Raw genomic sequence first — 16575 nt, forward strand, 5'->3', positions numbered from 1 at the left:
AAGGAAATGGTTTACAAGGGGCATCTCATTTAAAGAAGATGGATTGTTTTTAACATGTGGTGCTATGAAGGATGGCTATATAGACAGAAAAATGGCTTTATAATTATTAGTCTATCAAGTTTGATTAAAGGCCCAAAAATTAAATGCATTTTATGTTGATACAATGTTGAGTGTAAACTTGATGTTTCTGATTTGGAGAAAGATAATAATGAAAGAAATTGGTTGCCATATGTTTTTTCAATTCTATTTGTGATAGAGAATTGTAAATACTGTTTTGGGTTTTCAGAGATTAACATGCAACTTTTATACATTCATCAACTGAATGTAATAGAATGATACTTGTAATGACACTTCTGGCCTTATACATTTCCTCAAGGTAGCAAAAAAGAAAATGTGGTTGGAAGTGATTGAGTTGCTGCCCTGTGGGAACAAAAAACAGGAAGATTGTGTTGTAGGGGGGCTTGTTTCCTTTTTCCACTCCTCTGCTTATGCCGATGGTTGAGTGAAAATGTAGGGATTTTTTTTTTTCCAGCCTGCCATCCTTTCACTTTGAGTTCTATACATTATTAGAAAGTTGAATCAGGGCCCCCTTTTTAAAATCTATTTTCAGCTTTGTGCATTTAAAGGAATCAGCAATGTGCTGTTTTTTTTTTTTTTTTTTTTGAGAGATGCTCCCTCCATACTATTCAGCCCATATCTCTCTGAGTAACTGAATGTTAAAACGTTGCTCTTTGTAGGTTTCTGATTGGGCCTGTGTGTGTGTGTGCGTGCAAGGAACAGGTTTGACATTTACTATGAAAATACTGCATGTTTGCCATATGCCATCGCACTCTCATTAAATAAACTGCTGGCAGCTATGACAAATTTGGAGTATGAATTATTTTAGCATATCACTTTCACAACAGATTTCTGCCATTTCTATTTCAGTCCTTCTTTCCAATGTTAAGGATATCCACACATTTTGGCTGCAGTGCAGATATAAAACCTTTTTAGAATGGATATATAAGTAAATTTAGCCATCGCTCACTGGGGGAGGGGGGAATTCTGAGAATATGCTAGATTTTGTCATTTTATCTAACAGGATGATCATGAGACAAACAAACTTACACCCAAGAAAAATTGTCACTGACTTTTGTCGAAGGGATATTACAAAAGACAAAGTGAAAATGAAGATAGGAAAAACCAATAAAACGTTTTACATATAAAACAAATTCTCAAGAAAACAAGTTTTGTTTAGAACATTGCTAACACTTTACAATAAACTCTCATTTGTGAACTTTATCATTAGCTAATATAAACAAACAATGACCATTACATTTTTACAGTATTCATTTTTAAATGTTAATAAAATAAAATACAATTGTTCATTGGTCATGCTAGTTCACAGTGGATTAACTTGTGTTAAAATATGAATTTTGATTTGAAATATGTATTTTTGAATGTTGAAATCAACATTAAGATTAATGGTAATACTTTACAATAAGGTTCAGTAGTTAACTTCCTTAGTTAACATAAACTAAGAATGAACAATACTTCTACAGCATTTATTAATCTTAGTTCATATTAATTTCAACATTTACTAATACATTGTTAAAATCAAAGGTTGTATTTGTTAACATTAGTTAATGCACTGTGAACTAACATGAACAAACAATGAACAGCTGTATATTTTATCAACTAACATTAAAAAATATTAATAAATAGCCTACTGTAACAAAGGTATTGCTCATTGTTCGTTCATGTTAGTTAATACATTAATTTTAACTAATGAACCTTATTGTAAAGTGTTACCAGATTAATAGAAGTACTGTTCATGTTAACAAATTAAGTCTTATTTAAAGGGTTACAGGAACATTAAAAAAAACAAACAAAAAAAAAACATAAAGAAACGTCTACAATATATTAACTTCATTGTCATTGTAATATGAAAAATATTATTTAATTACAAGTTGTGAGTTTCAGATTTCATTTAATATTTTTAGACGTATGACCACCAGAAGGCGCTATAACCCCTTTCCATTCGAAAGAAAATTACAGTAGTTGCTTCACACAGCAAATTGCGATTAAATTTAATAAAAGAAGCACTGTAAATTGACAATAGATAATTCAGAACAATTTATGTTATCTATATATTCCAGTTCCAGTATATTCATCTTTAAAATCTACTTTTGTTAGATATTACAGCTCAGACCAAAGTAAATACGAAGTTCAAAGATGAACTGCGCGCTCCGCCCAACACGCTCCTGTGAGCTTCAGGAGCGCGTGAATAACACCAAACCTCCAGCGCGCGTTAAACAAAGCGTGCGCATTTCAAACTTTCAGTTTAGACACATTCATTAGACTAAAGGGAAACTTTATCTTTGTATATGTCGTATATACTTAATCATGAGCATATCAAAGTCCAAAATTAAGAAGCTGTTTGGGAAGTCAAAGAGTTTAGGTAAGGAAACCAGGGATGCTGACAGGACTGAGGGTCAGCGGGGAACTTCACCCGAAGACGAGCGCGCGAGTTTCAGAGGTTCGTCTATGACTTTACCGTCGAGCCATGGAGATGTCACCTCACCCCCGGACTCACTGCCCACCAGCCCCAGCGAGAAGAAGAAGAAACGTTTCCCGACCTGGAGGTCCAAATCCAGAAATAAAGATAAAGAGTTTCTCAGAAGTTCCGGAGAAGTGGACCATGTGTTCAACCACATGTGAGTGATCTGTCGTCTCATTTCTAATGCTTTTTTCTCTCAAATATCTTTCATGGGAATTTTTGAATGAGCACCATATGCTGGAATCTCTCATTGCATCCACATTCACTGGTATTAGTTAACCTGGTCAGTCTTCAGCTGGTCAGACTGGGAGACCAGCTGTACCAACTAAACAAGCTCAACATCAGCTTTGCCAGGCTGGCTGACTATTTCAAAAAAGTAGTGACTGAGTTGGTAACACTTTTTGGTTGAGTAAATTTCTTATCATTGTCTTTAACAAACATGGTCAACAGATAATTTGATATAGGCAGTGTCATGATTGTTATAAATGTCATGATTCATATATATCCAACTTTGATTCATATGTATTCATATCTTAGTTTGTGTGAATCTCACAAAACTTCAACCGAAATTATAGATAATAAAGCCTTACTGCAGAATTATTCAATGAAGCATTTTTTGAATCAAGATAATTAAGCACCTCCTCCCTCATAATGCATAAATGTCTTATTCTCATTGTGAAAGTGTAACAATTGCAAAAATGTTTATATGCCAGCTGTGTACTATCTTTAATTTATGTTGATGTAAAAAATAATTTCTGTCATGAGAATATAATAAGAATCAAATCTAAACAAAAACATGTTAATTGGAGGTTACCGGTATATAAATAAAAAATCATAATGGTCCTAAATAGGCTCAAATAAAAAGAAACTCTTGATTTTGATGAGAAAAATGACGGTAGCATGTTATAAGAGTCATGTACTACTGGGCTCTTAAATACTATGTTTCCTGATAACTTATTAAAGAAAGTTTTTTCATTGATTTTAATGTTGTAATGTGAAAGTTTATAGTGTCCTCTGAACAATGCTGAATTAAGTTCAGTTAATGAGGCTACACTACATGACTATGTAGTAAGTACCATTGGTCTAATTTATATGTAGCTTATTAGACATGGATTTATCTGTTAAAAACTGCGACATTGTGGACTGCGATGTAGTATCAGGACAGTGGAAAGACAGTCAGCGGTTTGACAACACTGCTGAATCTGCATTGAGCTGATCAGCCTGCATGTCTCTGTGATCTCAAGATGTGCTATAATATTTCTCCTTTCTAAAGACTAGTTACCTTCCACTGAGGCAGTATTCAAAAATCAAAACACTCTTTATTCACACAATTCTAGCGAGGCTTCGTCTGTGTTGAATCAAGGGTTTGGACACAAAAGCAAAATCTGACAAGAATTAGCAGTGTTCTTTATAGTCCCACTGTTGATTTATTTTCATCTTGCGTAATCACATTTGATGGGGAGCTTTGTTTGATTTGATGTAGAGAGCATGTTGTTAAATAGACAAACATGCTTCTGTTTTTTCAAGTGGTGAGATTTTGCTTGACTAGTTTAGGCCCTCACCTTTGGCTTACTGGGATGAGACGTCCTTGTATTTCAATAGCAGGTTTCTTCTTGTATAAGTTGGGTGCTTTTTTAGATTTACTGAATCACATATGCTGTGGTTTTAGTAAGTAAAATAATGTGTGATCTGTTCTTTCCAGATTACATGGACGGAAGCATAACAACATATCATCTAAAAATAACTATTGTCCATAATTAACCATTTCTGCACATTTTAGTATTTATGATATGCTTGTCCATGTTAATGCCACTTTCCACTACAACTTAGTCTGTTAAAATTAATTTATGATCATATGAATAAGCAAAATAGCTTCACACTGCAGGAGTATAAATGGGTTCAGTTGGACAGACGATTTTTAATTACCAGACTAGACACTTTTGTTTTTTTGTTTTTTTTCTGTTGAACTTGTCACAGAATCAGTTTAATCCTGGGACAAAATAGAAAATGAAATTTTGTTTTGTATTTCATCTTTAATAAGCATGCTGATTTAAGTGATATATCATCTCACTTTCATAACCGATGATGTTACAGAGACAGAATAGCAGCTTGATTTGATTTGATTATAGATCATAATGTCTGTAATTTGTTAAAGGCGTATATTAAAGGAATTAAAGCCATCACCGACTACAAATGAAGAGGACGGGCAAGAATTTCCTGAGTCACAGCCTTCTAAACATAGAAGATTGTAGAGCTAATATTTTCAAAACATTTATAGAAACAATTATATTTACTATACCGCTGTGGCTTCATCTGAATTTATGAACTAACACTTCTGAAATAGCTGTAGATTTATACCTAATTTTATTGATGACAATCTAATTTGCTCAATAATTGTTAATTTAGCTCACATCAATTCAGGTGGTTGTTGTGTACAAATTTCTTTTTTCGTCGTCTTTAGGTTTTAGACAGGAAAGTGCAGATTACACAATTATCAGGCTTTTGGGATTCATCTGTCAAACTTTAAATTAACCAAAATGCTCTGAAAAGCAATATGATCAGAGAAAAGATTGAGGATCACCCACACAACAGAAGCAGACTGCATAGGCTACATTAAATGAAAAACACGTATATGCATGTACAGTTGGCAGCTTTGACAGTTTGAGAAAGTAAAGTGACTCACAGTGTTCATTAGCCTTTTTACGGTAATAAAAAGTTAAGCTAAACTGTTTATGACCACTCTGTGTGGAAACACTGATCAGTTTGAAATGCGAAAGAGCTGCTGTGAGCTGCATGGTTAAAGTTGCCTGTGGGCAGGGTGTGTTTGTGTGTGTGTGTGTGTTGCGGGCAGGTGGGGGTTGAGAGAAATCCAGCTCTTCATGATGATGATTGATATTTGCTGGAAGCTTTGTTGTCATGACATAAAATGCTAACAACACATTTCTACATACACACATGGTTGTTTTTCTGTATTAGTGAAGACAACTCTTAGGCCACGAAGCCTACACACTGCAACTAAATTCGGTTGTCACTTCACCTTTTAGTGCTTAATCCTGTTCTGTACACACACACACAGTTCAGTATTTAATGGGAGTGACAACCGCATTCTACAACCGAATTAACTCTACACCGCAAAAATCTTACGCAGTGTGTACGGAACCGAACTGAGCAACTAGTTGTTAATGAAGTAGTTTAACGTGCATCAAATATTTCTCTCTTCTATGTGTGGTGCAAGAAATCACAGGGTAAGCAGTACGAGTCTTGACTCATTCGTGTTGCCAAATCTAGATAGAAAAACAAAGAACAAGAACAAGACCACAATAAATAAATTCAAATGCTTTTTGCTAAAAAATAAGACCAAAATATCACGCCCCGCACTTGCTCACTTTAAAACGTGTATAACCTAATAAGTGGACATGGCAACACTGCAAGAGCCACTCTGTGAAGCAGCCTTTCAAGCATAAGAAAAACACTACTGGGGAAAACTGCTGAACATAACGAGTCCTTTGTCGCTGTAATATTTCTTTGGTTAGAACTGCGTATACCAAACACATGAGATGCTAGAACATTGCTATGGTTACCATGCTTAAAAATGTTGAAAATTTACAGTGTGTATGTATGTTTTTATACAGAGGTGGTGTTTGCTAAACCCCAAACCTCTTTACACAAACCTATTGAATATCAGTAGATTTAAAACAAAACGTGAACATAAGAAAAAATAAATTAATACATTAAAAATAAACAAATACCCCAAAACATATTTACATACATATGTTTTGATATGTTACTTATATTACTTTATGGCCATTCTTTATTGTCAATTTATCTACCGTACTAATATATTGCATGTGCCCAGAATGTATTTTATTACTGAAATTTATTTTCTTACCCCTTAAAGTACATTTCGAAAAATATATTTCCTTAAGTGACAGAGCATATTTTCAGCATATTTTTGAAAATGATTTTTGCCAGTAAAAAAATTTAGTTTGGTGATTTGGGAAATTTATGAGCAAGTTTAAATGTCCTTACAAGTCTGTTTTTGGCGTGTTTGACTATATTTGTGAGTCTAAAAACATTAGACCCTCACAATCATAGACAAACCTGTGTGTTTCAAGTGAAAAGTCTTCATGGATTGGATCACATCAGAAAGTAATTGTTACCATTGCCAGATTTGTTCTAAAACTGGCATATTAGAAAGCTCTGGACGAGCAGTGACTCACTGTGGTCGGCAAACATCTGGATTTGCAACACTGTATGCTTTTGTAAAGCAGAAATAGAAGGATTTGTTCCACTCAGAACAGTCATAGATGAGTTTGGAGGGTTTTTTAGCATGCTTTTTTGGCATGAGTTTTTTTTTTCTTTTATTCATCTTATTCATATTTCTTTTTACATTAAATCTCTTCCATTGTTTTACAGCTTGAGTGTTTTTATGATACAATCTTTTTGCTTGAAGCACCTATATGTTTGTGTTCAGTAGACACATTTCAGTGTTTCTTTACAGATTTGGCATGATAAACAACAACAAACGAAGTATCTGCTTTGAATTTTCCGCTGCCAAGGCAACACACACACACACACACACACACACACACACACACACACACACACACACACACACACACACACTCAAATAAACAGCACACTATAGTCCTGACTACAATTGATATCTTTTGCTTTCTATTTTAGATCTTTTAAATGCATTGAGAAAATCCCATTGTCTGTATCTCAAAATACATTTTACTGGTAACACTTTACAATAAATTAACATTGTTAACATTCAATAATGCATTAGGTCAAAGTAACAATGAAAAACTTTTATTGATTTTTTTATTCACACTTGTTAAAAATTCACAAGCTAAGGTTACGTTATACAATTAAAATGATAATACTGTATTAGTATACTTTATAAACTAGATTAATAAATGCTGTTTTATGTCATCTTAGCCATTGCATTTACCAATGCTAATGTACAGAATCTTATTGTACCGTGTTACCATTTTATTTGATTTATTTTAAGGAAAATTGCATAAGCACAGAAGGTAATATGACCATTGTTCAATATGTTTGCATGCCACGGACAATGTCATGAAACGGTTAAAATTGTTACCAGATGATCATAGCAGGCCATCAGTTCTTCAACAGTTGTAACCTGGTGAAAAGTGCTGGAGGGTGGGTGCACTCTCTATCTTGACTTTCACCCCTCTTTTTGTGTGAAAAGCTCTTTGTCTTGGGCAGCTCTGCATGTTCCTATAAGCACATAAACTCATGCTGCAGGAATGTGCAAAGAGTGGTTGTGAAATATCCCAGTGAGCGATATAAAACAGAAGCTGATTACTCTTTCCCATTGTAGTTTATTTCATTCAACACTTTTTGTATTTTTAACATGTCTGCCTGCTTCCTAATAAAACCAGTGAAACCAGTTTTGCTCTGAAGTTTTTTTGTTTCTTTGAATACAGTTTGTTATTGTGTTCCATGTGACTTTCGAGGGGAATAACTAAAAATATGATTCATCAGCACCTGCTTTATAATAATAATAAAGGCAGACTTAAAAACTGGAAGTTATCTCCAACCTTAGAGGACTTTGCTGTTTGCAAACTTTTACACATGAGAAAACAGCTTTCATTCATTTGTAATGATGCAAATTTGTATTGTCTGGCATATCATTGACAAAAAAAACTTCAGCTTTGTTATTTTAATATTACTTTGTAGGGCTGCACGATATTGAGGAAAAAATTCGATATACGATAACTCGGTAAATAAGGCGATATTCGATATGTGATATGATAATGCTTTAGGTGTGTAAAATAAATTTAAATTATACTGCAACATAACAAAACGTAAGTGTCATTTTAACGTTAGTGTAAACCAGGGGGTTTAGGGTTTCAAGTAGGCCTAAATCAGTTTTATTTAACAACATCAATTGAATTAATCAAATGTACAAATAAAACACTGCTTATAGTCTTCACTGTATGAATTAAATATATACTGATTCTCATTAAAGCTACAAAAGTTATTCAGTCAAGAGCAGTGAGTGAGTTTCTCTGTCTTTTGTTGTTTGATTAATATTAAGCGCACAGACGGAAGCAGGTTTATTAGGCTGCTGTCACATTAAGAGCTGCACGGATCCAATATATTGTTGCATGCTTGCTTTCTTTCTCAACTGTTTACTCCACTTAACATACTTAACATACATAACTGACTGCGTTTACATGAATACTCACCAAGACAGGCATTTAACATAATTTTGTGTGTATTTGACAATATAAGCTGCAGGAGAGAACTGAATTCGGAATCACACGCTGTCTGAGAGGTGGCTTTCTGTGTGTGTGAATACTTCGCTTATTGCGCCTAATAACATTAAGTATGTCACATTTATGTACTGTAACAGTCATGTGTCCAGTCTACTCTCTGTTGTTTGCGTCGACCTAAAACCTGAACTTTTTACCATCTTTTGGAGTATTAAATTCATGCAGTCAATCATGCAAGCCATTGCAATATGCATATCGTGATATGTATATTTGTGATTTTTCGATAATTTTGATATATCGTGCTGCCCTATTACTTAGTCATATCTATTAGTGATTTGGAATTTATGCTTGGTGATTTATGCCTCTTTTTGTTGATAAAACTGTGATAACTATCTACTTATATTTTAATCTTGTTATTTCTCCCCTTATCATGCATATTTTTGTCTTCTACATGGTTTCTGAAATGCACACTTGCACAGGCTGACACATAACTCGGCTATCATAATTCAAGATCTGTTAAGAGAAGTTACTTACAGGCTCACTGAGAGATGTTTCAACCGGTTCAGACACATCTCACAGAAATCTGATTAAATAAAGGCTCTATTCGTTAGAGGCTTGAATTATGTTCGAGCTCTTGGAGGGTCTACCTTAAAGGGTTGAAATGCAAACAGTATAAAATCAAATAAATAAAGGTTGTTTCCACATAATACGGTATCTTATCATGTAAAAGTTGTTATCAATGTAGTGATGATTCTCTGGCAGCTTCACTTGTATCTAATCATGCATGGTTTTCATTGCTTAAAGATACCTTTTAGTATATAAATGCACTTATTCAGAACAAAGGTAAGGAGATCATTTAAATACATCTACAATAATAAATAAACAGATTTGTTATAAGATTTGTTTTAAGAATCCACTCAGTCCCATTCTGTAAACACTTCACAAACTGTATTTTGTACTTACTAATGAATCACTAATGACAAAGTAAAGAAAAAAATGATGTTATATCAGGGAAGTTTCATCATATTCTTTAATCATTTGAATAAGAAGGGCACCCTGCAAATTTAGATTAGTCAAAGAGGTCTATTTTTTTCCAAAAAACTCGAGAGAAAATAGCCATATTTATTTACTGTAAGAGGAGATATCGTCACATGATGCTCAGATTCAATATACTGCATCCTGCACAGTTTGCATCAAATACAGTTTAGTTGATATCAAACCCACATCCTGAGGGGAAACTCAGTGACATCCATCACTTCATGAATTCAAAACCAAAAATTGAAACATTCTAAAAGACACATAATCCCAGGGAGACGAAGGCTGACACAGGGAGACGTGTGTTTACAGGAAAGACACTTAAAGGAATTATCTGGGAAGGCTTAGGAATTCAGCCATGCATACATTTGACATATAGACACATGTACCTGTAGATGGGTCAGAGTACTGACTGTTTTTGTACTGCGTGTTTGTGAGCGGATTAGTAACAGAATGGCGTTCTTTGATCTAAAATAGAAGAGGTGAACATGGGCTCAGAATTTTACTGTTAAACAAACGTTGGAACCCGCTGTATCAAAAATGTACCATTGTACTACCATGTTGATCATGTACCTTGGAGTGCCACATAAATAAATGTGTTATCAGTAGTATTACTATAACCATTATTATAAGAATTCACCTTTAAACTTAAATCTCTTCTCACCACTCTCCTTAATGGGATACCTATATGCACACATAGGCTATTCAAGTAGTGTCATTCACACAAATTATCAAAACCAACACATACACATTAATGAATGAATGAATATATATACAGCGTGTGTGTGTGTGTGTAACGGAGGCCAGCTAGTTGTCACTGTGCGAGTAAACCTCACTCCTCATATCTCAATAACGCTCATAACGCTAGAGGCTGCAGTCTTTAGCCTCCTTGTTAGAGCGCCTGACTCTCACGCCGGATACCCAGGTATATATATAACTAAAATCTAACCTTTCATTGAAGTAAAAGAATTGAAAGTTGGGGGTAAATCACATTATGAAGTAAATGCTTTTCTCCAAAACACACTGGCCATAATTATTGGCTCCCTGTTATTAAATACTTTTTGCAACCTCCTTTTGCCAAGATAAAAGCTCTGAGTTTTCTTCTATAATGCCTGATGAGTTTGGAGACCAACTGACAAGAGATCAGAGACCATTCCTCCATACAGAATCTCTCCAGATCCTTCAGATTCACAAGTTCATGTTTGTGCTTCTTCTCTTCAGTTCACCCCACTCATTTTCTATTGGGTTCAGTTTAGGGGACTGGGACGGTCATGGCAGAAGCTTCATTTTGTGCTCAGTTTCTCATTTTTGTTTTGATCTTGATGTTTGTTTTGGACCGTTGTCCTGATGGAAGATCCAACCACGGACCATTATAAGATTTCTAGCAGAGGCAGACAGGTTTTGATTTTTTATCTGTTGATATTTGATAGAATCCATAATACCATGTATCTGAACAAGATGTCCAGGACCTCCATAAAAAAAATAGGCCCACAACATATAAGATCCAGCAGTATATTTAACCGTAGGCATGGGGTACTTTTTATCCCTGTTTGCACCAAACACATCTGGTGAGTTTGCTGCCAAAAAGCCCTTTTTTGGTTTCATCTGACCATAGAATCCGGTCCCTTTTGAAGTTCCAGTCGTGTTTGACAACTGAATATGCTGGATTTTATTTTTGGAGGAGCGAGGATTTGAAACACTCCCAAACAACATGTGGTGATATAGGGGTTGTTTGATATATATATTTTTAGGCTTTCTGACCCCCAAGACTCAAGTAATCTCTGCAATTCTCCATCTGTGACACTTGGAGAGTCTTTGGCCACTCAAACTTTCCTCCTCAACGTGCATTAAGACAACATAGACACACGTCCTCTTCCTGGCAGATTCGTAACATCTTTAGTTGATTGGAACTTCTTAATTATTGCCCTGATGGTCAAAATGGGGATTTTCAATTCTTTAGCTATTTTCTTAGACCCACTTTCTATTTTGTGATGCTCAACAATCTTTTGATGCACATCAGAACTATTATTCTTTGGTTTTACTCATTGTGAATGTGAATGTGGCCTCATATTTAAACTCCTGTGAAACAAGTAGTCATAGCTAGACAATTTCATGTTCCTAGTCACCCTGGTGTGCTAAAAAAAGATAAATATTAATGGGAATATACTTCAGAGATATTTTACTCATAAAAAATTCTAGGGGTGCCAATAATTGTGGCCAACGTGTTTTGGAGAAAAACATTTATTTCATAATGTGATTTATGTGACTCATTACATGCAAAGTGAGATATTTCAAGCCTTTATTTGTTATAATTTTGATGATTATGGCTTACAGCTTAAACCATAATCATCAAAATTATAACAAATAAAGGGTTGAACTATCTCACTTTGCATGTAATGAATCTATTAGTTTCACCTTTTAAGATGAATTACTGAAATACATGAACTTTTGCACGATATTCTAATTTTTCGAGTTTCACCTGTATATATTAGGTTTAACAAAATGTATAGTCATTAGCATAGCATAGTCATTGATGTTATATAATGACAGATTTCTCTTCTCTTGTTTTCTGTAATTTTCTTAATTTGTAAAGAGGAGTGGGAGTTTTCATTTGCCAAACCCCTTTGCTCCATTAAAATATTATCTTTTGGACAATAATAAAATGAAAATGATTGATTTGACCTTTTCAAAATAAGTTGTGAAACCGACCAGGCCACATTGTTTTAAAACCGTGACCATATTTAGGTTAACCATTTATTGTTTGTGGGTGTGTGTGTGGGTTTAAAATGAAATCATCCTGAAAGGTTATGGGAGTTTTAAATCATTCTGTTCAATGGCAGCTCAAGATAAAGACAAGGATGAGACCTTTTGGCTTTTTAGAGGAGTCATTACTGCTCTTTAGAGATAATAATAATAATAATAATAATAAAATAGCCCTAGTGGCAGCTTAACCTCTTATATTTTGAATGTATTAATTCAGTGCAGAGGTGTAAAGCGGTTCTCAACTGGTTTGGCCTTGGGACCCACATTTTCCCATGTTATGAAGCTGCAACCCAAATTTTTAGGAATTTGAATCAGGCAAATTTATTTCTCAAAAATGATAAACACACACACAAGTACTTTGCCACTTTACTTAACATACATAAACTTTAACAATGTCACTTACACTGATGAACAGTATAAGGTAAAGCTAATAGCAGTCCAAAACTATTTTTTGTTATGTTGATATGATACACAATCATCAAAAACAACACAAAGTGAAAATAAAGTGGAATGGAAACTACAGTTACCAATACCATGACAACTACACACATGAATTCTTAGTAAAACATACTGAAGATGAATAGAATGAACCTCGTACCTGCAATTCCTTTCCAGCTAACACATGACATACCAGTTATATAATTTATTGGTACTTTTCTGTCATTTCATTGGACTTTTATTGGACATGCTCGTAATTTATTTTGCTCTTCATACATTGACATTTACATTGAATCATTTAGCAGATGCTTGTATCCTAATTAAACTAACAACAGGACAACAATATGCAAGTGCTGTGACCCTTCCCAATTTAGTCTAACGCAGTATACGTAATGTTTTTATAAAAAAAAAAGAAAAAGATATAGAGTAGAAAAGTAAAGAATATACTGAAGTGATATAGAGCACAGTATAATGTCTGACAGATGAATCAAAAACTTTCACGCGTGTCTTTCAAATAAAAGTATGACTCTAGAAAAACATTTAGAATTACGTTTTTTTGTTATGGTTGATGTTGTTTCTTTACACTCCGCGACCCACTCAAAACGACCCACCAGTTGTGAAACACTGGTGTAAAGAGTACCTAAAACAATACTTACATAAAAGTAGAGATACCTTTTAGTCCAAATGACTCCATTACAAGTTACAAGTCACCAATTTCAATACTACTCAAAGTCTTAGAGTACCTAGTTTTTAAAGTACTTAAGTATTTTATTCGTACTGAATGTAAGCTCAAAGATGCACTAGACATGCCAGTGAAAAACAAGAAAGAGTTGATTTGAGAGGAGAGCAATCACATGTTTATTTTCTAAAATCGAAATAAAACTGAACACCTAAATATTGCAATAAATCAATGTCGACACATTACTCTTAAACGTCTACAAACACTCAAGTTTCAGTTAAGCTCAAGTGCTCAAAAAGGGCATGAGTAAACCAATAGCCTTCAAAAAGGTCTCTTCAATATAACGGATAAATAAAATAATGTTAAGTACAATTAAGTAGTCAAAACCTACTTACAGCCATGTCCTAATCTCATATATGAAACACCTGCGATTCAGCAACTACCTGCTAATGCCCTCAAATTCGATTTGTGTAAAGTAGCCTTGTTGACAAGTTTGGGCAAGTCAGAGCAAAACATACAAGATAATACCTTAAATGCCCTGTTGATGGCGATTTCACTTCTTTTGTAGCAGAAATAAACTGCTGCAAAAAAAGTTAGGCGCCATGAATTACTCATTTCAAATGTATTTGTGTAAAGAATACATAAACTTTTTCAATAATTTAGACAAGTAGAGAGTAAAAGTTGCTAATATCTTTGATACTCAGTCAAAGTGCAAAGTAGCCAAAAAGCTACTTAAGTACAGTGTTACGACCCAGGGGACCAACGTAAAAAAGCCATTCAGAAAAACTGCAATGGCCAGGGCAAAAACAAGATCAAATTTAGTGGCAGCAAAAAGTAACAAAGCAAACAATCTTCAAAACTTAAATAAGGACTGGTGAGCTAACTATTCTAAAATACAGTATAACTCAGAGTTAAAACTTTCCTAAATCAAGATAACAAACACAAAAGAATCTTCCGGGTCAGCTAACTTGCCTATGCTCTCCCTCTTCTCTAATATAACTAAACAAACAAAAACTCACCATCCTGTTCAAAAGAAAAGAAACTCCAAAACCACCAACAACAGGTTTCCTGAGGTGGGCCAAAGTGAAGAAGTTAGGAATAATCAGGCTCCCCCATCCAATTGACTATACTCAGAAAAATACTGTTGTTTTCAAATTGGGAAGACACTCTTGCTGTTATTCAAGAATTACAGCCGCGGCCCAAAATAGTGTTTAAAAAACACTAAAAGTTTTGAATTTGAAAAAAATTGCAACACCTGCTATTATTGAGTGAATTAAAAAACTTACTGGTCATCAATATTTCTTCCATGAAATTGTATTTTGCATTGTTTTTATTTATTTTATTTTTATGATCCTATGGCCTGTTGTCTTTCCTTGCATGATTTCACACATCCTGTGTCCTGAATTTTCATGAATGCTCTGGAGACAGTCTGTATGCAAACCGTTTTTATGTAATGAAGGGGTGTGGCTCTCCCAACACTGTGTGCAACAGCTTATCGTGTGTAATTTGTCACATTACCGTGACAAATTGCGAAGTCAAGTGATGCATCAGATGAGTCTGTGATCACATTAACTGTACCTGATTACATTTAACTGTCCTCATAACGATCTTATTTATATATGAAGACTTCAGATGCAAAAGCCTCTAAGTGTCATCTGAAATTATCATTTTTTTATCAAGTTTGTATATTTAAGTTCAGTAATTTCACTTAAATGACAATTCATAGGTAATTTTCATTGCCATTTAAGTGAAATTACTGAACTTAAATATACAAGCTTCATAAAAATGATCATTCTTGAAGAACATTTCAGATGGCACTTAGAGGCTTTTTGCTTCATATATACATTTTAAGGAGTAATTAATTCACCCAAATGTGATTTTTTTTATATGCCTTTATGTCATTCTGAACCTGTATAATTGTCTTTCTTTTGTGTAACACAATTTTTTATATAATATTCATATAATATATGTGAATGGGGATCTGGACCTTTGAGTTCCAAATGGCAAAAAGTAAAGGGGTAAGACGAAGTTTGACAGCGATACTGTTATCGAACATCTGACGCCGCCCACTCTGCTGAGAGTGACGGTTAGATGAAAATATGTGCTGCGTGCTTTCCTCTAAATAACTAAATAAACACACAACAAAATTGAGAAAACAGCAAGCATTTTTTAATAAACCATAAGAAAAGCATCTAATCATAGCAACGTGGATAAGTTTGTTTGCACGACCTCTGCAATTCGACACTCTAGTAAAGTCACGTCATGTTTATATATATAGCACTTTATACAAAAGATTGCTTAAAACCAAGCAGCTTTACCGTATTAAACATGAAAAACAGTGTCAGTGTCTCGTTTCTTCAGAAACTTCATTTTCTACTATAAAGCAGCTCTCCAGTGTGTTCATGTTTTCACTCGCGAATGTCTGAGCTCGACAGGAAATTAACTAGAAAAGATTTCGAAGTGAAAGAAGGCGGAACCTCCACGCACACCTACCTATTACGTAATCGCCACGGACCAATGATAGTGCAAAGGTGTTTACCAGCCGGAGCGAACTTTTCCGGAAAGTTCGCTTTGGCAAACTGTTTCAAACTCCAAACGAAGTTCGTTTTGGCCTGATTTTGTTTGGAATTGCGTCACATCAGTTCTTTCTTCGATTTTGCCTTAAAGTATATCAGGCTCTTAAATGTGGACAGAACTGTAATTTTTGGGTGAACGATCACTTTAAATACTGTGTTTGGCCTCATGCTAATATTTAACAAGTATTGAAGAATATTCCTTTATATGTTAGGATAAAAAAAAAGAGCTGGCATGTGGCACACTCAAAAGGCACACTCTCTCAGATAAATGTAACATGAACATAAGATGTGGACCTT

General features: G+C 34.4%; 1 protein-coding gene across 1 annotated transcript in view; it reads left to right on the plus strand.

The window, feature by feature from the left end:
• The first annotated feature begins 2237 nt into the window (after positions 1 to 2237).
• The window catches only part of crybg1a (crystallin beta-gamma domain containing 1a), a 42590-nt gene continuing 28252 nt past the window's right edge, over positions 2238 to 16575 (plus strand). Inside the window, exon 1 of the mRNA XM_079852779.1 lies at positions 2238 to 2696. Within this exon, the coding sequence (XP_079708905.1) occupies positions 2386 to 2696 (311 nt within the window). The 5' untranslated portion in view covers positions 2238 to 2385. The remainder of the gene's footprint in view (positions 2697 to 16575) is intronic.

The sequence above is a fragment of the Squalius cephalus genome, assembly GCF_949319135.1.
Source record: "Squalius cephalus genome assembly, chromosome: 20".
Lineage (NCBI taxonomy): Eukaryota > Metazoa > Chordata > Actinopteri > Cypriniformes > Leuciscidae > Squalius > Squalius cephalus.